Source organism: Aulonocara sp. 'chitande type north' Nkhata Bay, linkage group LG2 (assembly GCF_057382095.1).
Source record: "Aulonocara sp. 'chitande type north' Nkhata Bay isolate Kocher_YH1m ecotype deep benthic linkage group LG2, A_spYH_male_GT1.1, whole genome shotgun sequence".
NCBI lineage: Eukaryota > Metazoa > Chordata > Actinopteri > Cichliformes > Cichlidae > Aulonocara > Aulonocara sp. 'chitande type north' Nkhata Bay.
The window spans coordinates 18087321-18110675 of NC_141345.1; the positions used below are offsets into that span (position 1 = coordinate 18087321).

The following is a 23355-nucleotide window of genomic DNA, read 5'->3' on the forward strand; positions in this document are numbered from 1 at the left end:
CACGGTGTGCAGTGTATCCGTAAAGGCTATGAGGGAAAAGAACAAGTGGAGTACAAAAGAAGTGACAGGCCTAAAAAACAAGTACAGCAGATGAACAGTATCTGAGACTCATGTCTTTAAGAAACAGGAAAAAAAATCAGGAAGGACCTGAGAGAGGGCTGTGGTGGGGCGTGGTCTGCGGTGCCGTGCATACGCACCTGCACGGCATCCGCAATCACGCCCGCCGTGTTAAAACACGGGGACTCAGGGGTTGGTGGGGGGTTGTGGTGGTGTGATGCAAATATTAAATAAAGATGGCTCAAAACATGGATCTGTGGTCCCGTCGTGCCTTAATTCCACCACAAGGGCCTAAAGACACCGAATGAAACACTATCAGCCATGGATTGGCCTCCCCAGATCCCAGACCTCAGCATTATTGAAGCAGTGTGGGATCATTTTGACAGAGGATGGAACAAACGGCTGAAACATCCAAAGAACAGATTTGAATGTCCTTTAAGAAGCCTGGAGAACTGATCACAGAGCTACATAAGAAAGTTGAGGCTGTGTTAAAGAATAAAGGTGGTCACGTGAAGCTCATTCAAACTTCACAAACTCTGTTTTTTATGCTGCATGTTTTGATAAATCATTCAACCTCGCATTTCTCTAGCAAGATAGAAAGAAATGAGTGGTGGCTCGAGACCTTTGCACGGCCCTGTATTTTCCACACAATGCTGCTGATTTGTCTTTGAAGACCAAAACATCTTTGGTACATGTCACAACCCTTTGATGTGGAGTCTGACTCACACACATGCTCCAAACTGATGCTGATGTTGCCCCATGTCTGCTGAGTGTGTGAGTTGGAAAATATTTGCTAAAATATTACCCACAATTCTCCTCAGGTTGGAAACAATTGTTTTGATGGACATGTGGAATGCTTTCAAGCAGTCTGGCCACATGTTCTAAACTTTCCCATCTTTATTTAGAAGTGAAACCAACCTCAGAGTGAACCTCAAGTGTCGGTAATAACCCCTTCTTCCACTGCACAAAGCTACAAAAACGGATGTTTGCATCATGCCTTTGTTTCTCTGACTAACCTGAAGTTCTGTTTACAGCCTGTCTAATTGTCAGATTGTATGCATGTGTTAGCCTCTCAGCCTCCTTCTAAGCGATGCTTGCCATAGAAGTGGCTTGAGGAGTATAATTCTGTTATAACTAACAGAAATAGTGTCCTGAACTAAGAAAATCAGACCCAGATTACAAGACATTTCTCCTGTACCTTCCAGGCCCTGGTTAAAAATAGTTTGCGACACTCTGGTATTGATATCAGAGCGCCTCTAGCACAAAAAAGGTACAGCACACTTTTAAAGCAAGCGTGCAGGTCATTGTGTCAGACAAAGCCTTTCCATCGCGCACTGTTTTTCTTGATAAACGAAGGAAATGGACTTTCCTTGCATTTAATGTGCACATGTCCCGTGAGCTGCTGTGTTTCTGTCACGCTGGCAGATATCCCTGTTCGGAGCTCGTAGCCTGGGGAGAAACGGCATGAGAGTGGAAATAAATGAGGCACATCATGGGAGAGTAGAGACAGATAGACAGACAGATGGAGGAATGACAGGAGGCACTTTCCACAGAGTGAGTCATGGATAGCTCCTCAGCGGGGCGGAGCGGCGTTTGGGTCAGCGCAGCCTGCCTCGCATTCCCACCCGCTCTCCTCGAGTCGTTACTCAACTTTTATTGAATGTGAAATGTAAAGAGAGGAGGAGGACCAGCGCTGTCTCATTCTCCTCTGTTTCTTCTCCCCTCACCCTCCTGTCTTTCCCTATCTGTCCACGCTCGAGCGTGTCACGCAACAGGAGCTCAGCCTCAGACGGTTAATGCAGACAAAATTAATTTCCTGATGTTCATTCCAGTCGGACACAGAACACGCAGGAGGAAAAAAAAAGAAGCGGCTCTCCGGTCCGGCATGAAACTGGGAGTGTTTGTGCTCCACCTTAGCCCGTAACTCTATTTCCAGACCTCTCAGTTTGGACTGAATCCTGAACGCATGTTTAGATGATGTTGCAGAGGGAGCTTAAACTGTTGGTGTTTAAGAATAGAAGAATGTTGTTTTCCAACACGCTGGGCTCAGATCGAGGCGGCGCATGAACGCAGGGGGTTAACTCCCTTTAGTATTAAATATATCTGGTATGACAGCAATTTTCAATCTTTTTTTGAGGGTAACCAAATGAAAATATCGACTTATGTCTGTGAATGTGCCTGATTGTCTCTATGGGGTTTAATAGTTTAAAAAGTCTCATTCCTGCTCAGGCTGCTGGTTGCTAAATCTGATTACACCCCGTCAGACAATCTCTTTTTGTCCAGTGTTTTCCAGAGTCATGTGTTGCTCAGAAATCCTCCATTTCAACATCAGCAGACTGTCACTGCATGTTCCATGATCACACCTAGTGGGAATCTGTGGATGATCACTGGGGCAAGTGGGTAAGAAAGAGTGGAGGAGCTATGCTTGTGTGTGAGCGGCAATCAGCTGATGTGCTGTAGGCTTAGCTTAGCTTCTAGCCTAAGCACATAGAGAACTGAAGGTGCTGGAAAGAATGAAAGAGAAACGTAAAAACCGCTAACCACAGAGATAAATAGGGGTCTTGCGATATGAGAAGACGGGGAGCATGAGAGGGGATGATAAAATTTGGGAGTGCTGACATTTTGACGGGTCTAGAGAGGAGCCTCAACTGAGCTGTAACCACCCACTCCGCCCTGAGCACTGCTGTCCCAAACAAAAGGCGCAGGATGAACGGGGAGGTCTATGACCCTCGCGGATAAGACCCTATGATGACCTAGCAGAAACAGGAAACAGGAAGTGTGACCCGTGACCTCTACGGGGAGGTATCCTGTTACACAGCAACATATGACTGTGCCCAGCGACAGAGAGTGTGAGAACGCAGCAGGAAGACTCAGCTGTCCGATTCCCTGACAGTTCAACGAAAAGTCAAGAATCAGCAAAGAAAAGTTAGCACGAAAAAGACAAACAAACAAACAAACAAACAAGCAAGCAAGCCCTCAGCTCAGAGTCACAGGTAAAAAATAGGAAAATACCCCTCACCGGTGTTCCTGCTCAGCAAGGCGAGTGCCCGCCTTGTGCTGCGGGGTTTTTATAAGCCGGCTGTGTGATAATTACACCCACTGGGGTGGTAGTAGTGTGGGAGCGAAGGGGGTGGCATGGGCCTCAGGATTGATTGAGGGTTTGGGGAGGGGGCAAAGATGGAGGGAGAGGTGGAGGTATGGAGGTAAGGAGGAACGGGTGGCAGTGGTAGAAAGGATGGTTGGGACTCATTAGCAGGCAGACTAATTGGGAGGAAAAGGCCCCTCACATGCTCTGTCTGACCTCACAGTCAGCAGGGGAGAAAGCCTGGGGTGGGAGAATGGTGTGTGAGTGTGTGTGTAATCTGTTGGTTGGATTTGTCAAGTTAAGGAACCACAACTGCTCAAATCCTAAACTTACCATGAATTCCTAAGTCTCCGGAAAACGAAAGGATAACACGCATGTACGGTGCGCTAACAGGGGTACACAAACGCCCTGCAGCCCCTTCAGAGGTTTACACCAGGTGTCACACATCATTTAAAGCACCCCTCGTGAGCTCGTACCCGCTCACAAATATTAGCATCCCCTCTTTCCTCTCTGCTGTACATGAAAAAAAAGAAAATAAAAAAAGACGAGGAGGGCGAGAGGACAAAGCCCTGAGGGGATACATAAAAAAAAAAAAACCCCGCTTCAAAACCCTCTCAGTCAATAACATCAAACAGAAGTCAGTCTCTTTGACTGGAGTACGTGTAATGACTAGGTTAGCAAGTTTAGAAAACAGCAGGCCTAGTAGACACCCATAGTGTGCATTAGTCCTAAGTTAAAGGCCACTGCACACATCTCTACAGTAGTATTCAGTAAAGGGTTTCTTATTTATATATTCCTGCTATATGAGCTTCGACGTGTCCGTAATTAATTACTACCACTGTGCACAGTGACTCAGGACGAGTGTTTCTGTGAGTTATGATATTAAAGAGTGCATTCTGCGCAAACATGCACTAGGTGTCAAGCGCACGCCGCCCAGGCTCTGGTGGCTCGGAGGAAGTGAGACTGCGTGATGGAATTTGTGGCGCTTGGGATCTGGTTTATTTTCCACCCTGGATTCCTGTCCTACCTGCAGGATTTTCCCAGGTTCTGGCTTCAATTAGTCTGGGAAGCTGCGAGCAGAAGAGAGGTGGGTGTGGGGAAGAGGGAGGGGGGGGTCTTGGGGTTTTAGGGGGGGGGATAGAAGGTGGGGGCTGGAGGAGCGAAGGGCGACAGCGCTGCAGTCTGTCACACACAACTCAGCACAGCTGGGGAGATGGAAAGAAGTGAAACGAACAGGGAGGGATAGAGACGGATGGAAGTAAAAGCTAAAATGTTCAAATAGCTGAAAATGAAAGCTTTGGCTGACAATGTGAAGAAGTTATTTTTCAAATTACAGAGCAATTATAACAGTGTCAGATCAAACAGCTGTGTTTTAATGAAACTGACTCATAAAAGATGCATTCCAAATTTAAGCTCTCCAAAGAGTGTCGTGTAGCCAGAAAAGGGGGGCTGTCAGAAGAATCCCAGGAGGTCTGACCCTCCAAATGGCAAACTCATCTGACAAATGAAACGCTCTGTAATCAAAGACCAATCACATAATTGCTCTATTTTGCCACTAGCTCAACCATCTCCTGCCAGATTAGTTGTTCAGAGGAGAAACTTGATACTCTGGGAAGTTAAACAGATGTTCAGAAAAAACAACAAAAAAAAACAAACTAATCCCCCCAGAACAAGAACACATCATCAATATAATATGTTCTAATTTAGGAGCGCTAACGCCCCTACGTCCCCTGCGCGCAAGAACTTCACGAAAAACGAAAGTGTTAATGCGGAGTCACGTTCACACAGTCCACTTCTCAGCAAGAAAACCAGGAAAAATCGCCAGTCTGGCATCAAAAGAATATCTCAAACCTGACGTCAGAGCCGGGGAGAGAGCGAGCTCGAGCACTCTCGTCTTTATCAGCTCATATTGCATATACAGACAGGACCTCACACGGGAATTTGTTACACACAGTGTTTGCATGCACAAAAATGTCCGTGGCTCCTCACAGTCCCGCACTGTTTAAAGATTCCAAGTCGGGAAGCAATAACTGAAGGAGAAAGCCATTTCTCCTCATCCATTTATAGTGTGCGGCTCACTTTAAACTTGGCTACGGCTCAGTCATGACATCAACTGGTTCAGGCGTGAGAAAACGCTGTTTTATAAGCTGAGGCGACCGGCTCTGAATTTTTTCCTCTTCTTATTGTGTTTAGTTTAGCCTCACAGAGGCACAAAGGCAAGGGGTCCCCTGCCAAACTGTCTCTGTATCTGCTGATACTTTGATCAACACTGACAACGTGAGAAATGACACATTTCCGCCGCATAGTTGCATTTCACGGGGCCATCGTCACGGAGCACTTAAGAGTCGAGGAATGAAACATCAGAGGGATTAAAGTTGGAAGGAAGTCGATTTTTTGAGGGGTCCCACGTTCCCTCTCGCTCTTGGAGAATGTATATTTTACGACACAGTCTTACATACTATGGTCTGGGACCGATTCACTGTTTGAAAGTGGGTCAGTAAGACCTGGAAGAACCGCTGATCATGTTCGCTGCTCCAGCCAAAAGGAGAATAATGTTCATTCAAATGGAAAATGTGCACAGGAGAAAAAGAGCCTTATAGGATTTGCAGAGGACTGTATGCAAGCGACCCCTGTCCAGCATGCAGAGCTGAATGCATATCCAGGACTTACATGTGCACATTCATCTGAGCACGATCGTCTGTGAATACTGCAGGTTTTAATCAACATGGCACTCCGCTGTTTGCCTTCCTGGACCATTACGCAACATTACTATCTCACCGTTGGCCTGTCCTCATACACTTTGCATATAAACAGGGCAGATGAAAGTAATTATCTGTGAGCCATGGCCCCACTCTTTCACATCACATGGTTAATTAGTTGCTTTTAGCCCTGCATCATCTGGAACTGTCGGTCTTTCAACTGGCGGGGAGGCGGAGACCTTGTAAAACTGCTTTTAACTGAACAACATCACTTTCTCCAGTGCCCTCGGTGGTTGTTTACAATATGCAAGCGGAGAGCAGGACCATGAAATGCGGTGTATACTCAATAAACATTTAGCAGGATTAGAAAGTATGTTTAGGGCTGTGCCTCTCTGTTGAAGAGCGACTTGATCCTTCCCTGTTGGCAGGTATCCTTTCAAACATATTAGCATTGTAGCTCTGGGTATGGTTATGCTGCCAAGTCACTTGGTACACAACTTGGTTTCAGATTTGAAATTTGGCAAATTGTTATTCTTGGCTTCCCAAAGGAAGGATCCCACTGAGTCTGGCAACTGTTTTTAATTAGCAGGTAAAAGTATGTATGCATTCATGTGTTTCGTTAGGTATGTCGAAGGACTTTGACGATCCCCTTCTTTTTCTTCTAGCTCAACCAGGGGGTTAACATTTGTGGCTGGGAGTAAAGTCTGGCCCCTAATGGACGGACAATTCTATGCAGTCTGTGAAAACTTGAATACATTGCAAGTAGCAGCCAGGCATTGCTAATCATTGATCATTAACTGATAATCAGCAAGTGTGAGCAGTTTGGTTTTTGCAGTTTCCTGGTCTGAAGCGTTCAGATATGTGGACAGTCCAGCAAATTCACCCCTGAACAAGTCTGGCCTGTTTGGAAGGGTTGCCAGGAGAAAGCCTCCTCTCTCCAAAAAGAGCATGACAGCATGGTTTATATTTGCAAAGCTCCATCTGAACAAAACACAGGACTTCTGGAACAATGTTGTTTGGACACACGAGACCAAAGTGCAGATGTTTGACCGTAGTGCACAGCGCCATGTTTGGAGAAAAGCGAACAGAGCACATCTCTTACCAACTGTCAAGAACAGTGGTGGAGGGGTCAGAGTTTGTGCTGGGTTTGCAGCCACAGTATTCTAGAAATTAAGCCCATTATTAACATCACTCTACCAGTTTATTGGTTGAGCTCCCATACTAACATGCCACCCCCCCCCACAGTGGCAATAATAAACATTAGATCTATTACCATGTTAACAACAACGTCAGGTAAATGGACATTGTGCAGATTAGCAGTTTTATTGTGTCTCAGAGCTCCAACTAAAGCAAAAGTAATTTTATTTTTATGAAAACGAATTAGTTTCATATGTTTTGATAAGAGATGTTACAAGAAAATTACAAATTACTATCAAGATAAACTCGGTGAGTCATCTTCCCCTAAAATTCCAATACTTTAAACTTCTCAGTGGGCTGATTTACAGCAGGACTGTTGCAGCAGATTGCACAACATTACAAGGTGTTCCTGTCATTTTGCACGCCCAAGTATAATGGTGATAGGATTACACTAATATTTTTAAAACCAATTTCTGCAACAAAAGGGGGGAGGGAAAGCATGGCTGTGAGCCATGAACAGTTTTACTGCACATGAAATATGCAATCAAGTGCAGTCATTCTTTTGTCAGATGTTAATCCAGGCCATTGAAGTTAAGATCTGAAGGGAAGGGGAGCCAAAGCAGAAACACGCTTGACTCTGCTGCACGGTCATCAGATATGAGACTAAAAGCTCCCTTGCGAATGGTCAATCTGCATAAATATTAACCGATTGTGTAAACAGAAGAAAAACCCCATAAATGTCCACATGTTTGCCACATCATCAGTGCAACATGCGAGCCAATTAGAAATGGAAATTAGGTTACTGAGAACATATGACTTGACTGAGTTCATGCTTCCAAGGGATTGTCTCAATATCTATAACACAATGAGCTCAGTCATTTCACTAAACTGCATTTTCTTGCAAAATCTCATCAAAAGCCTATCAGGACCTCGATCCACATGGTAAACAGTCTGCACTGCAGCAGCTCTGCTTGTAATCATATGGCTACAATTGTTTATCTGTGCCGATGCAGGAAGTTTTGAAAGACTTATTACATTAAAGGGTATGTCCTGTGTTTTTAAGCTTACAGGATAATTCAGGTTTATTACAGCTTGGCTTTTATTTTGGTCATTTTGGCTCTCACTCCTACTTATAATAATAGTGTACAAAATTCCTCCAAAGAAGGCTGAAAGGGCAAAAAATGCACAGTCAGGTGATCACACTGATTTTACACTGAAATTATTACACAAAACATCCATCCTGGTCTCTGCACTCAGGGATTATTATTGACATTTTATGCTTTCTTTGCATTTTAGCACCAAATAAAATGGTTAAACAGTTTTTCTTTCCCCAGTGAATGTCAGGAACTTTCTCTGGTGAGTCCAACGTCTTCACAGCTCACAGAAAAGATGGCCAAAGCTATAAAAAAAATAAGACCCACATTTTTAGGAATGAGCGTTTAAACTGCCCAACGTATGTAGAGCCAGGATGAATCAGGTATGGTGGCGTTTGAAGGCAGCAGGAGGCGTCTGACACATATGAATGAAGTAATACTGTGGAAGTAAATGATAGAATTAGTTTCAACCCACAGCCCTCTCAATTTTGTTTTTTCTTGAGGCTCTCTGGTTGTCAGCGGGGAGTGCAGAAGGGTCCGGAGCTACTTCTTAGATCTCCCAGGTTCCCTTTTAAACAGGGGAATCCACCTTGACAGGGCTACAACATCCTAAAGCTCAAACAGACTCGTGTTAACATGCACACATATGTGTGTATGCATGCGGGAGGGGGCGAGGGGTAGTCAGCTAGAAGTGTTGACAGCTACAAATGCAACCACCAAGAATCAGGAAGTGCCAGCAGATCTGTGGGCTGATACGTGAGTTCGATCCTGCATCTCTGAACAAAGCCAGCCTGCCCCGACCGTGGTTTACATGCCAGCGGAAGTGGTGGGAAAAAAACAAGGGCTTCGGCCTTGATGACAGCTGGGCCTTTTGTGGATGGAGGACACGCATCCTTTCATATTCTGGCTGCCATGCGGGAGAATTTGTGTCCAGGAAGAGCTTTTTTTTAAAACAGTTTCCAGTCACAAGTGTTTTGCTGTGTTTTAAAAGGGCAAAATAGTAAACAAAACATCCTTATTTAAAATCTTTACTTGGCTTGTGCTGACCCCCACAGGAGCTGCAGAGCAGGGCCTCCAGCAGCTTGGGAATCAGTGTCCAACTGTGAGCCAAGAAGCAGAGCTAATGGGAGAGTGGACTATCCCACCTCTGCAGAGCCGGAGCTATAACCATGAAGGAAATAAAAGAGCACAGCTCACCTGGTTGATGTGTTTGAGTTTGTCTATGATCTGGCTGATGACCGGCTCAGGCAGCTTGTTGCTCCTGGACTCGGAGCTGGGGTGCAGTCGTTTTAGGCCGGGCCCAGGATATCTGAAAGGACGGGAAGAAAATGCTTAAATAAGCCTTATGTTTATGAAACTCTGAAGAGCTTCAGTGACTTCAGGCTAAGGTACCTTTGTGGAAGACACAAACAGGGATTTTATCACCATCTAGTGTTGATAAGAGGAATCTCAGGTCTTCTGGATTTTAGTTTCCTGAGCTAAAAAACTCATTTGTCAATGAGCTCTGACCAAAGAACCAACTTTTCCCTCAATGGAGAAGCTACAGCTACAAAACCAGAGGCGGGTTGATATTTATCCAAGATCTGCTGTTTAAAGACAGCTTAATGCTGTTAATGTAGTTATAAAGGCTGCAATTCATCACTCATCACACGCTAACTCTGAACATCTGCCTTTAAGAGGCAGGCTGTTACATTACCACCTTCTTTGACATTTTTAAGTGTTTCAAGGGTGCCGACAACATCCCCAAAGATCTTGAACTATCATGTAAAGTTTGGCTGCTGATTAATTTCATGCACATTATCTGCTCAGTTAGTAGCTTTTTAATCATCTGAAGTTAATGAGAGAACATTAGCAGAGATGTATTTTTGCCCTGCTTTAGCTGTGAGGGTATATTTAGGTAGAAGCAGCACACGGGCAGGCTCTTACATGCATAAATGTACGACTGAGGAAGTGCTGCTCTGTTTACACTTGTGTACACTATGAAGAGGAGGAGCTGGGATGTCTGAAAGGTAGATTTCTTCACAGCTGTTCTTTCATGTTGAGACTTTCCTGCAGGTGTGGTTTTTTTTTTCACTTCTGACAGTCCCAAGGGTTTAACCCCTTCCTCACCGCACGCTCGGAAGGATGAGACCGGCTAATTCTGCTTGACTGAGACGAGCACGTTTAGGTGAACCTGAATCAGACATCTCTCTCAGGTGCCGCAGTGGATGTCACGCTGCAGCGTAAATGTCGTCTGCCGTGTTGTTGTAAATGTTTGAAAAGATGAAGGACGAACTATTTTAGAGGAAGTAGATTAGCGAGAGCGAAAAAGGGGCCTTGAAAAAAGAATCTGTGCACATGTGTGTGTTTGTGTGTAAAGTATGAGGTCATCCTTTGTTCTCTCTCTTTTAAACAGCCCTGTGGGCACACTCCCCCAACACACACTCACACACACACTCACACACACACACACACCTATGAGCTGCCGTCTCTTTTCATCAGTCTTTCATTCTCCTCCAAGTCAGACTTTTCATTAAACTCAAATTACATTTCCCCAGTTATTTATTCTTCTTATTATCCATGATCTCATCCCTTCTTCGCTGCTAATTATCACATGAATAATGGAAAAACGTGTGATCACTTAAGCAGAGGAAAAGAGGAAATATGGTTAAGAGGAGGGAGGATTAGGACGGGGAGATTTTGAGTGACGATAAGAAGCCGAGGCAGGTTAGTGTTTCACATGATAAGTGCCTGTCAGATAATTTTACCACAATATAATTTAGCGTGTCTCACCGTTAAACCGTTTTTCACCGCCGATAGTCTCAGTTGTCGACTCTCGGCTCGTTATCCAATCCTGCTTGTGTTATTGTTCGCTGCCAGCAGAGCTGATCACATCGCCTCATGCTTGCGATAACTTAATCTAATGTAACACCAATTACCACGCTGCCATTAGGTCCAGTGTGAGGCTGCCATCTCTCGCAGCAAAATAACCCGCAGAAGTAGAAGAACACGTCCTACTACAAGCCACATTCACACACACACACGTTTATACAAACACCTTTTTCTGTGCCTAAGAATCTTGTCTAACACACACAAACACAGACACACACGTGATTATTAACACTGTTCCTTTGTTTTAATGTCGCACTGAGAAAACACAAAATTCAGAGTTCATACAAACAGCTGTGATGGAGCAGCGGGTGGGTGAACTTAAGTCTCATTAAAGTGGGCGCATTATGCTCTATACTTTTATTTTTGGAGCGCTGCATGATTCTAACTTCAACATAATCCTCATTATTCTTTAATCCTCAATCCTTCCCTTTCCTTTAAACTAAATTAAGCCAGATTTCTTCCAACTGGCTGACCCCTTGTAAATGTCAAGTTTGAACAGCAGGTGGGCGGAGTTGCTTACTTTACATCATCAGTAGCTCCGCTCTTCTGTACTAATGTATCATTAAAATGGTGGTAAAAACTGACACAATTATGCACTCGTTTTATTCATCCTAGCTGCCGTAGCAACAGTACAACGCAGCAGGTTTCAAAAAGCGGTGCACGACCGGCAGAAAGTGCTGCAAGCGACAGTCTGACGTTAACTTTGTCATACGGTGCCGTTCACATGGCAGGTACAAACGTTCTTAAAGCCTTAGCTTTTATTGTACATATGCTGAAATCATTGAACCACTGACCATTTGTAATATGAGCATCCACCTCAGTAACAGCATATTCACATGGGAGACTCTAAGGGAGAGGATAATGGTTCTCTTTTAATGGCTCCTTGAAACGACTTATCTCGATTCTTGGCCAGTCTGCACTGGTCCAGGTTGAACTTTCTCAGAAATTGTTGATGGATTGCCGTAAAATTTGGTTTTGCTACCCTACATGCAAAGACGAAACATGACACTGACTATGAAGCTCGCGTTGCCTTAACTTTAGACCATGAGGTTAATGTTTGAGGGTGGGGTGAAATTGTTCTAGCTGACGGAGGTACTAAATCATTTGCTTTAAATCAACTGTGACTGAAAAAACATATATACAGATATGCATTATTGTGTATGATGTCTTTGGGGCCACAGTAATTCTTACATGTACCACATCACATCAGCTGTGATGAATTCAGTCGAGTCTGTCAGAGTGTGACAAACCATTTCTGCTTTTTATTGACCCAGTTTGGCACTAATGGCATTTCTTCCTTGTAAAGAAAAGTTGGGGACTCTGATTACACAATTAGATTAAATCTGCTGAGGGAATTCATGTTTTCCTCAGAAAGAATGGAAATACCTTTGGTGATGCTTCAACTTTCTTCACCTCTTTAAGTAGAACCAGTTTTTAAAAATAAATTTGATACAAGCTTAAAACTCTGAACTTTCCCATTAGGCTCTGTTATTCTTTAAGTGTCTATATATCTAAATAGCATTGCCGCTGGCAGAGTGTTAGCATAAAGAGTCGTATCTGACTCAACTCAAGGCCTCACAAGACATTTAGCATAGCATGTGCTGTAGGCTCTCAGACAACTATAATTTAACACAATGCTAAAGGATGACAGTGGGCACGGAGCATGTGGCAGCCACTGAGGCTGAAAACAGAGTTGAAGCCCCAAAAACTGCAGTTCCTTTAGTGGCCACTTGAATCCGGCTCCCATCCATGTGGATTTAGGCTTACAGTTGGGCTGTGACCTAGAACTCGACTCCACCTATACTGCTGGTGCCTGTTGCAGCAAGTGTCTGTGCTTCACGGGTGCAGCTTGCTAGCTAAGCTGGCTAGGGACAGCTAACTCGCTAACTTAGCACTCTATCTTTATGTCCTTTCTCCTGTTTTCATCTCACTCTACCTCCTTCACTACATCCATGAATCTTCTCTGAGGTCTTCTTCTTTTCCTCCTGTCTGGAAGCTCCATCTTCAACACCTTTTCTCCAGTATATCCCTCCTCTGCACATGTTCAAACCTTCCCAGCTTGATAGTCTCATTTCTACTGCTGTCCATTCTGGTCACTCCCATCTCCAAACCATACATTGCATCAGGTCTCACTACCACCTTGTAAACCTTAACTTTCAGTCTTGCTGCTATCCTTCTGGACCACATTTGCTTATTTCTGGCTGCAAAAATCAACATGGCAGCAGCTGAAACTCTTTAAATAGGATATCTGCTGACCTCCTCTCAGTCTCCATCGTCACAATCCCCAAAATGAAACATTCACGGTCGACACCGAATCTTATCTTTGAATCAATTATCACACACACATGAATTTACACTGTCAGTAGATCCAAAAGAGGAATGTTTTGAGTTGATACGGCGTTACGTTTTTATCACAGTTAGCACGGTAACACTCTTTGATGTGGTGAAAAGTGTTCCTCCTCTGATCTGGCTTCCAGGTGTGATGGTAAACAGAGCCCGATAACAGGCGCCTCATTTAGCTCCACAGATCACTCCTCAAGTATCAGAGACATTCAGCACCCGACCCCTCCAGTGCTTATCCTCCCCACCCACCCGGTCTAAATTTATCTGCATGAGACAATGCACTGAATGAATGCCACATTTGGCTCTGAAGAAGGTCCTATCTCAGGAGATAATGGAAGATGATCCAGAACAAATCTCGAAGTGAAAATGCACCAGAGTGAATCTGCAGACATATGCCCTCGCAGGTGACATGGAGAATTGCTTGCTGCGAGACACTGTAATCTCTCCATCATTTTGTCTCCTGTTCCTGCCTCCCCTGCACCTTCCTGTCGCACTGCTTGGTCCAGCTTGTAATCATCCCCTCAGGACAGCTCTGCCCCCTTGCCAGCCTGATATCTCCTCCTCAGACTCGGGTTCTTTTTTTTTATATCTTTGTGCAAGAAGTACTGAACTTATTCTCCTTCATCCTTGGGAACTTAAAACATCCCCCAGTGCTTTTATACTAGAATTTGTGCATCTACACTGATTTAATTCCACACATGATTTAAAAGCCTAAAAATCCTATGATATCTGTAACTATGTGAGCCAAATTGAAATCGGGGCCAGCTGACGGTGCAGGCGGAAAGAGCGCTGAGAGTTGTGATGTGTGAAGCCAAAGGACAGGGGTGAAATGAAATATTGTGGAAACCGAATGCTGTTCTGCGGGGTGCACAGGAGACGCTGGATGAAGGAGGAGAGAGCGATCGAAACGGCAATTAACTAAGCGAGAAGAAGGTGACAGTGTTCCTGACATTAATAACATCCCATAGAGCCAAAGTCAAGATTTACACTCGCACTCAGTGGGTGAGACGGTGGGAGTGGGGGGGCCTTGTGGGAAGCTCATCAGCTCTGGGAAAACTTGCCCTTCAGTTCACCTACACTCCTAGATGTGAAGCTAGAGGGCTGGGAATTCAAGAATGGGAGCAAAGTGTTTGCATAAGCGATCATTTAGAGAGAGCCAATAAACTGTGAAGTGCTGATTCGCAGTCTGCAAACAAAAACCAGACCCCCGCCTTACCTGTCTGTCATCTCCTGCCCGTTCCAGCAGAGGGAGTGGTTCACTGGAGCAGGCTCGCGGCTGCATAAGGCCTCCCCGAGACCACTATAAAAGGAGCTGAAGCCTCTCAGGCTGGTTATGAAGTCCCTGAAACACAAAGGCAAAGAATACAAACGTCAGTTAACACCATTGTTAGTGAGCGGAGAAGAAAACAGCAGCGAAAGGAGGCAGGGAAAGTGCAAGAGAGGGAATTCAGCTTGATAGCAGCGAAAGCAACTCGATTAGATCCCCCTGGAGAAGGAGAGAATAAAAGAGGCCAAAATGAGCAGTGTCTCTATTCCTAATTGACATTAATCTGGCCATTGTGCTGCTGAGGCCAGCAGCCCCCGCTGGGCGTCATTACACTGTTCATTTAAGCCTGTTACTGCATCAGAAGTGCTAAAAAAAAATACTCAAGCGGAGAGAGACCGAGCCAAAGCATCGCGCGCAAGCAGGAGCGGACCTGTCGATATTTGTCTGTCAGGGAAAAATATTGCCCCCATGGCACCCTGGAGAGACAGAGAATCGCTTCATCATAGGAAGAGGTCTTGTCCTGGCGCCCGATTTCCTCACCTGCGGAGGTCTGCCAACGTCTCGTCGGGGTCCGAGGATGACGGCTGAGCCCCACGGGCTGCGGCGGCCGGAGGCTGGGACGGAGGGGATCCGACAGAGCGAGAGGCCCGCTGAGGAGTTTGTCCGCACATCCCGCTCACCTGCCCAAGAGAGAGAGGAGATTAGAAAGGAAGATCTCACTTCTCCCCAGAACCTCTTCATCACCACTTATGTGGCACTGTATCCACTTCCTGCTCCTAAAAGCCTCTTCATTCAAGCAGCGGTGACACTGCAGACGGTACGAGCCTGTCAGTACCAAACTGCCGGCCTTACTCAGCTGAGCGCCTCTGCAAATTGTCATCTGTTTGGAATTGTTTATTTTTGGGAGGGATGAAAGCACCGGGATTTGCATAACAAACAAGTCATTGTATCCTCTGCCAGCCATGTTCGAATTTGTAATCATAACACTCCAAAAAAAACCAAAAAACCCTCCAGCCTCTCATTTTGCTGCTTCTTTCCTGTATAAATGCCATTGTGTTTCACACGAGAGACAACATAACAATAATAAATAAGGAGTCCTTCTCTGTCTCTCAGAGATAACGGACCTGGCACATTCTTTTCAGGTGCAATAAAAATGCAAATGGCTGTTAATGTTTAGCTTGGGGTTTAATGATTTGCCGGTGGTTTAATTTCCCTGGGGAATACTGGCCGGGCTTAATTCTGCCATGTAATGTTAACAGCTAATTGTGCCCAGCTCCCCTTTAAGTGAAAAGGCTGGCATCACTGCCGCTGAATACTGATGGGATCCGATAGAGCAGCGACGGACATCTTCATCTGGAGCTAACCGAGGCCACATAACGCGCACACACACACACACACACACACACACACACACACACACACACACACACACACACACACACACACACACACACACAGAGAGAAATGCATGCATGCACACAGATCTTTTCAGCATAAACAAAAATGAATCATTTCATGCAATGATTCATTTTTGCATAATGCACCTAATCCCATTAACATGATAAACACACACGCCTACATAATATACTCTTTGCAAGCACTTGCATATCTTACAACAGCGCATGCGCTCATTTATCGCACGCGTGCTGACACACTGAAATGCTGATCGGCTGCAACACAGAACCATCAGGGTTAATCAATACAGCCTTGTCATCCAAGGATGGTGTTAGAGACTCACACACACACACACACACACACACACACACACACACACACACACACACACACACACACACACACACACACACACACACACACATTCCTGACAGTCACAGATGGCTGAGTTCTCCTGCACTAGGCATTTACCAACACACAGCTTCCCTGACTAGCCATCTTCCCTACCGTGTGCTTAAGGGGATATAACACACACACACACACACACACACACACACACACACACACACACACACACACACACACACACACACACACACACACACCTATTTGAGCTCATTGCTTCTCCCACCCCACTCTCTCCTTCCACATCTTCCTCTCGTGCGATACTTTTGTTCTCGTGCGCCTGGAGCAATTGCCGGTGCTTCCACGGGCCATGATTAATGTGATCGGAGCTGCGTTTCTCCTTTTTGTTTGAGCATTCTCGGGAAGCCGTAGGGAAGTTGTGGCACAAGGGAGAGGACTGATTCAGCACGCACGCCAACATAGCCCCACCCCATCCCCGCCGATTGTTTTCCGGATTCTTCAAGGAAGGGGCTCAATACTTGAAATGTGCAATTCACTTGTATTTTTATTTTTTATTCCTATTTATTCTATTTATCCCCTTTGTATATTTTATTTATATTTGTCTCTGTATTTATATATGTGTGTGTGTGTGTGTGTGTGTGTATATATATATATAACAGTTCTGTAACTGTAACTTTGGTCGTTGCTGTGCTTTTTTTGGAAGTCGAATTTCCCAGAGGAACCCACCCGAGGGATTAATAAAGTTCTATCTTATCTTATCTTATCTTATCATTAGTGGGGTATTAATATTACCCAGGGCTCGACTAACACAACCAACAGGAGAGTCTGCAGATAAAGTCTGCCTCAGCGGGACAGCTCAGAAATATCTGCACACTTTTATCTGCACCGGGCAGCCTGTGCCTTTCTCTCAGAGGAAGAGAGGGGTGCTGGCGGCCAGTAGTACGAGTCACACAAACCTCGCAGCCCACACTTGGTTGCACTGGCACACCTGCATTTTGGGCTCAGCATGTGCAAACATGGTGTAGAGATGCACCGCAAACAAATCAATGGAATTGCACACAGCGCTGGGACTAATGTGAGATCGGGCTTTTGCTTTCATTATGATCGCGAGGAGTTTTTAATAAGCAAACGGTTTCAGGAGCAAAGACGATACTATCAGTGTTATAGGATGGCACCATGCCACGCACAGCTGTAACAACATACTGGAGAAAATTTAGTGAGTAATGCTCGTGCTCCAGAGAAGTCAAGGCTCAGGGGACAGACTGAGTCAGCACTCAGCCCCCATCCTCCTCCTGTCACCAGCATAGAAACTAACTTTTGCTGAAATACACACTGTACACAGAAAAAAAAAATCTGGATTGTCTATAAATTCATGCTTTTATGTCATCTTTGCATTATTGTAATGCCCTTTTTAAAGAGGTATCAATCATAAATCAATGAATAGACTTCAAACTGTTCAGGATGCGGCGTCAAGGTCAGTTTTAACGAGTCTACGATGGCTGCTCGTTTGTTTCAGAATTGATTTTAAGATTTTACTGACTCCTTTTAAAGCCCTTCACGGCCTGGCTCCAGAGTGCACACTAGAGCTGCTGTTCTTGTGCCGACCTGTGTGCAGCCTGAGATCCCGCTAACTGTTCCAGCCTCACGTTTAAAGATAAATGGCGATCGAGCGTTTTCTGTTTGGGCTCCTCGATTGTTGAACGACCTGCCAGACTCACTCTGGCCTACTTGGTCAGTGGCTTCTTTTAAATCACTATTAGAAACCCATTTATAATGCAGGGCCTTCTCATAAATTTGATGATAGATTTTATGTCCTTGACATGCTCAGCTTACCTTTGTTTTTGTTTGTTCAACTTTTTATTCATTATTAGGGAGTCACATTGATTTTTATATGTTACACTTGCATGGGCTTTTTTAATTGATATGCAAATTTTCATTTTTAATAATTCATTTCTATTTTTGTATAAACTTTATGAAGAAATTGGCTAAATAGTGTAGCTGTCACGTTCCTGCGTCTGTTGACCCAGCGTTTCAAGTTTTAGTTTTTTTGGATGTTGATGTTTATGTTTAAGTTCCTTAAGTTAGCTTCATTTGTTTATTAGATTTCCCCTTGTGTTTTCTACCCCTGTATTTAAGCTTCCCTCACCCTTTATGTGTTTCATGCTGTGTGTCCTATGTTATCACATTCGTGTTGTCATGTCTGCATTCCACTCTGTTTCCTGTTTTATTGTGAAAGTCCTTGTCCTATGTGCAGTGTGTCTAGTTTTGCTTCCCCTTGTCCATGTTCCATGTATCTTTGTATCCACACCAAGTTTCATGGTTTGGTATTTTTATGTTTATCTTCAGTTTCCCCAGTTTAGGTTATTGTTTAGCTTCACCTCTGACTTTTGTTTTGTAATCTTTTCCCAGCCTTAATAAATGGCTCGCTTTCTGTTAAGTTTTCTTCCACGTTCCTTAGTGTCTGCATTTTGGGTCCTCTTCGTCACTCCATACTGTCACAATAGTGGTTTACACTTTTATCCAACCTAAGTAAAAGATTCCTGGTTTGATGCCAGGAGGAAACACAAATTCCTTTGGAATTATGTCAGGAAGGGCATCTGGAAAGGAGCTAAAATTAGCAGTTTTTTGTTTTTAATTTAAGGAAGTAAACTTTTTTAGATTAAGAATGTCAGAGACAAATAACATTAACTTTCTTTTAACCCTAGGAACCTCTCACTGCGAGCCAACAGTGCTAAACATGCTTTGTTGTCAATTTAATTTATGTCTTTACATGAAAATATCTGGTTTCAAATGAATCTCCTTTTGTTCAACACAGAGGAAATCATGCGTGCTCAGTGAACACATCATCAAATCAAATCAATTTATTTATATAGCACTTTTCACAGGATAAATACCACAAAGTGCTTCACAGTAATATAAAACAGAAATGCATAAAATAAATTAATAATCAAACACACAGCACAAGTCTGTGCTGTGTGTTTATTTGTGCTGTGCTGTGTCATTTATTTAGCCAATCTAAATAAATGAGTCTTAAGCTGATTTTTAAAAGAATAAATACAATCAAGGCAACGTAATGATGGAGGGAGAGCATCCCACAACCTGGGGGCCACCGCTCTAAAAGATCTATCACCTCTGGTCTTAAAACGAGTTTGTGGGACTCCCAACAGCCTTTGATTAGATGATCTCAGGCTGCGAGATCATCATCGCTATCATCTGAGTTATCATAACAAATGTTTCCAGATTAACAAGAAAACTATTTCCTCTCTATTTTAATCTTATTTAATCAATTTTTATTATTATTTTTACCGTCATCGAGTCTTTCGGGCTGAAAGATATTGTCGGACTTGGGTTTGATTCAAAAGTTTTGCTTGCGTCAGTCTTTGCTGGCTGACTCACAACCACAGCCAAAGATCTGAAGTCGCTGTGATTTAAAGTGGCTGTGATTAACCGTAGCTGTGGTTACTATTAGAGCGCATTTAAAATCCTTTTCTCTTAGCAAACTATTTCAACTTGTGGAGTTCAGGTGTTACAATATTAATTGTGGCTCCTGAACCATGAGTGCAGCTCACTACACATGCACGTTAGTGTTTCTTTCACTGGCCCCGACCTTGGTTTATACACAGACAACAGACTTCAAATAAGATAACTCATTTTTCATTGGCACATTATAAACCAATTGACGTATCTTTTATAACTGTGAGGTCTCTCTTAATAAATTCATGGCTACAAGGTTGTAGGATTAGGTGTCTTTAAGGCTACGTTCACACTGCAGGTTAAAGCGCATCAAATCCGACTTTTCTGACCCTATGCGACCCATATCCGATCATGCTATGACAGTGTGAACGGCGCAAATCCGATATTTTCAAATCCGATCTGGGTCACTTTCGTATGTGGTACTGAATCCGATACATATCCGATGTTTTAGAAAGCGACTGCTGTGTGAACGGTCAGGTCGCATTAAATCCGCCTTTTACGTCACCGACACAAGACTGAAGCCAATTATCAGCGCCAGAGAAGACATCGCGAACGCTTCCTGGCCATCCAGTGTAGATGTCAGTGAAACTGTTGGGAAGACAACGTAAACATTTTATTTGTACTGTATAATCTGCAGATTCTGACAGAAATCTGCAACCATCCTTTGAAGCACCGCTCCTCTCTAAAACAGCAATAAGGATCATTATTAGGTTATCTACATTATTATGTAAATAACAAAATAACTTAAAGCAAAAATTGGGAAACGTGAAGTCCGAAGTCTTTATATTAACGGCCATCTGTCAAACAATATTGTTTGCTCTGGGTCTAAACACACCGCGTTGTGTGTGACGTCTTCTTTTGCGCATGCGGCCGCTTTGAGCGTTCACACTAGAGCGCGTTTGCTTTCGCATTTTATTTGTAGTGTGAACACGCAGACAAAAAATCGGATTTGATCAAAAAATCGGAATTGAGCATTAAGACCTGCAGTGTGAACGTAGCCTTAGTTTGTGACTATTACCCACATGTTCCCAGACCATATCACAACCATAACGTGCTAACGTGCACAAAATTCAACGATTGAGAGCTTATTAGGTGCCTGTTTTTTTTTTCTGAGAATGAAAACAGCCCGTCAGCTCACATTGGTTCTTATCTGTATATATCTGGTCAGAGGCTTGGATTTTATGAAGGAAGAGCTTTACAGTGAAGCAATTGCTCACACGGTAACGCTGATGTTTATCAGGCTCTGTGTTTGAAATGAGTATGACAGAAGCAACCTAATGGCTTCGGGGGGGAAATGTATTGTTATGCTTGCATTTTATTTAGGAAAAACATGTACTGAGGCTTTTTTTAACAGATTTGTCAGGAACGAAGCTTTTCCTCTTTACACTGCAGTCACACCTGAGATCGTCCTTTAACTGATCTGGTTTCTTTCCAGCACAGAAAAAAACGTATTTTTGTCAAACATGTTCAAGTTACAATTACAACAGACGTGAGCAAGCAAATCCTTCACAGCATAAGCATGCCCATGTTGACCCTGTGCTTGCATGAACTGTTAGAGAGGGGCATCGTTTAACCCGTCCTGCCAGCTGGTGTCATTTTCTCCCTCTCTCTTGAGCTAACGTTGCGTAGTTTTATGTGAGTGTAGGTTTCATTCGACATATTAAATGGTGATTAGACACTCCACTTTAGAGCTCAACTGACATTGGATTTTTTCAGACCAATAACAATTTTCTGATATGCTTTCTTGTAGACACGTGAAATATAAGCAGATTTCCCCTAACATTTGTTATGTGTAATTATTTACTAGAATAATGCAACAATTCATTTTAAAATTAATTTTGTTTTATTGTCACTAATACATGGTTGAAGAGTATTTCTCCTGTCTTACTTTAACTTTTTAGTTTTTTTGCTTATTGGTCAATATAAATGCCGATACTATGGTGGCCCTGAGAGGCCAAATGCACTGCAACTTAAGAAAACACCACATAGGAAAACAAAAAACAAAAATGGAAACAGGAAAAGTAAAACAGAAATAGAAAAAAATAAAACAGAAATAGAAAAAATGAAAACAGAAATAGGAAAAAAGATTTCCAAAAGCGCAAGGGAGGTGTTTCTGGGGAGAAAATAACCCGACGGACCAGTTGCAGGAACCAAAATGTGCTAAGAGTTGCGCTGGGAGACACAGAAGTGGAGGATCTATCGGTTTTGTGAGGAAAGAAAAGATGAGAGGTAAGTGTGTTAGCCTAACTATTAGCCTAAAAATCCGTCATCAGTATTATATGAATCATCAGATTAAAAAATACTTACCTAGCATGTTTTGGTTCCTGCAACTGGTCCGTCAGGTTATTGTCTCCCCAGAAACACTTCCCTTGTGCTTTTGGAAATCTCTTTTTTCCTATTTCCGTTGTGTTTTGTGTGCTTTTGCAGCGTTTTTCTTAATGCTGGTGTTTTCTTAAGTTGCAGTCCGTTTGGACTCTCAGGGCCACTGTACGATACGGACATATCAGCAAATGTCTAATATTAGACTGATATATTGGTCGGGCTCTACTTAATTTCTTGCATTTTGATGAACTTTTATTAATTTACAGTGAACTGTTAGTACGTAGATTTTGACATTATTTTATAGTGGAAATGTATAAAAAAAATCATCACTTTTCTATTATTATTAATTATTCTTTATTATTGTCAGATTTTCTCATTTCTGTCTGATATCACTGTTGTGATCTCAGGAGGATTTCAGTAGCTCACGTGTGTTTCCAGAAAATGTTATGATCACATTCAAAAGAATTTTCAAAAACATGTCACAGGTCCGTGTTTCTCTGTTGTAGTGATCAATGTTAGGAATTACATAAAGCTCCGCTGTATGCCCGAGGCTGACTTATTAGCTTGATTCGCTAGCACAGCAAAACCTTAACCACTTAGAACATGATCCATTTTGAGATTTCTGAGAAGAGAAAGCATCCTACTATTGAACCTCTTCTTATTTTTTCTCTCCTTAATGGTTATCAGCCATTATACCAGAGGAGATGCTCTAAAGCTAACTGAGCTCATAAATCTCCCGCACGCCCTGTGACATCTACACTCGTGCTATCTTAGCATCACTCCTGCTCCTGACTCCTGTTTCTCGCTCTCACTGTAATGTGTGCCGTATAAATATCTACAGATATCTTTCAAAGGTGAAGCATCATTTTAAAAGTTCCAGCATGCTGACCTATTGGTGAAATTGCCCACATATACTGTCTGTGTTGCATTTTTTTTTACTTTTTTTCAAATTAGCTGAGCTACTCCACAGTCTACCCTCTAGCAGTTCCAGAGGTACCCCAGGGGGTACATGTACCCTCTGGTTGGGACTTTCTGAGCCAGAGGTGAAGTGTGGGAAATGTGAGCAGTAATGTAAAGCGCACATGGACCAGTGAACACAGAAATCCCGTAGCAAAACTATCAGTGCTAAAAACACACAAGTGACTAAACGCTGAGCTGAAAGGAGGATGTTAATGTCTAAAACAGATAATGTACAGCTGACAGTTTAATTTAAAATGAAACTTGTTTGTGAATCACGCGTATGGA

General features: G+C 43.4%; 1 protein-coding gene and 1 long non-coding RNA gene across 2 annotated transcripts in view; one reads left to right on the forward strand and one right to left on the reverse strand.

The window, feature by feature from the left end:
* Window positions 1-9247, forward strand: part of LOC147337597 (uncharacterized) — a 39071-nt gene extending 29824 nt beyond the window's left edge. The window contains exon 4 of the long non-coding RNA XR_015131078.1: window positions 9128-9247. This is a non-coding gene — a long non-coding RNA (uncharacterized LOC147337597). The remainder of the gene's footprint in view (window positions 1-9127) is intronic.
* gpc3 (glypican 3) overlaps window positions 1-23355 on the reverse strand; it is a 128028-nt gene that overhangs the window by 23200 nt on the left and 81473 nt on the right. Inside the window, exons 4-6 of the mRNA XM_086306813.1 lie at window positions 15094-15233; window positions 14503-14628; window positions 9270-9381 (exon numbers count right to left, since the gene is read on the reverse strand). Of these exons, the coding sequence (XP_086162939.1) occupies window positions 9270-9381; window positions 14503-14628; window positions 15094-15233 (378 nt within the window). The remainder of the gene's footprint in view (window positions 1-9269; window positions 9382-14502; window positions 14629-15093; window positions 15234-23355) is intronic.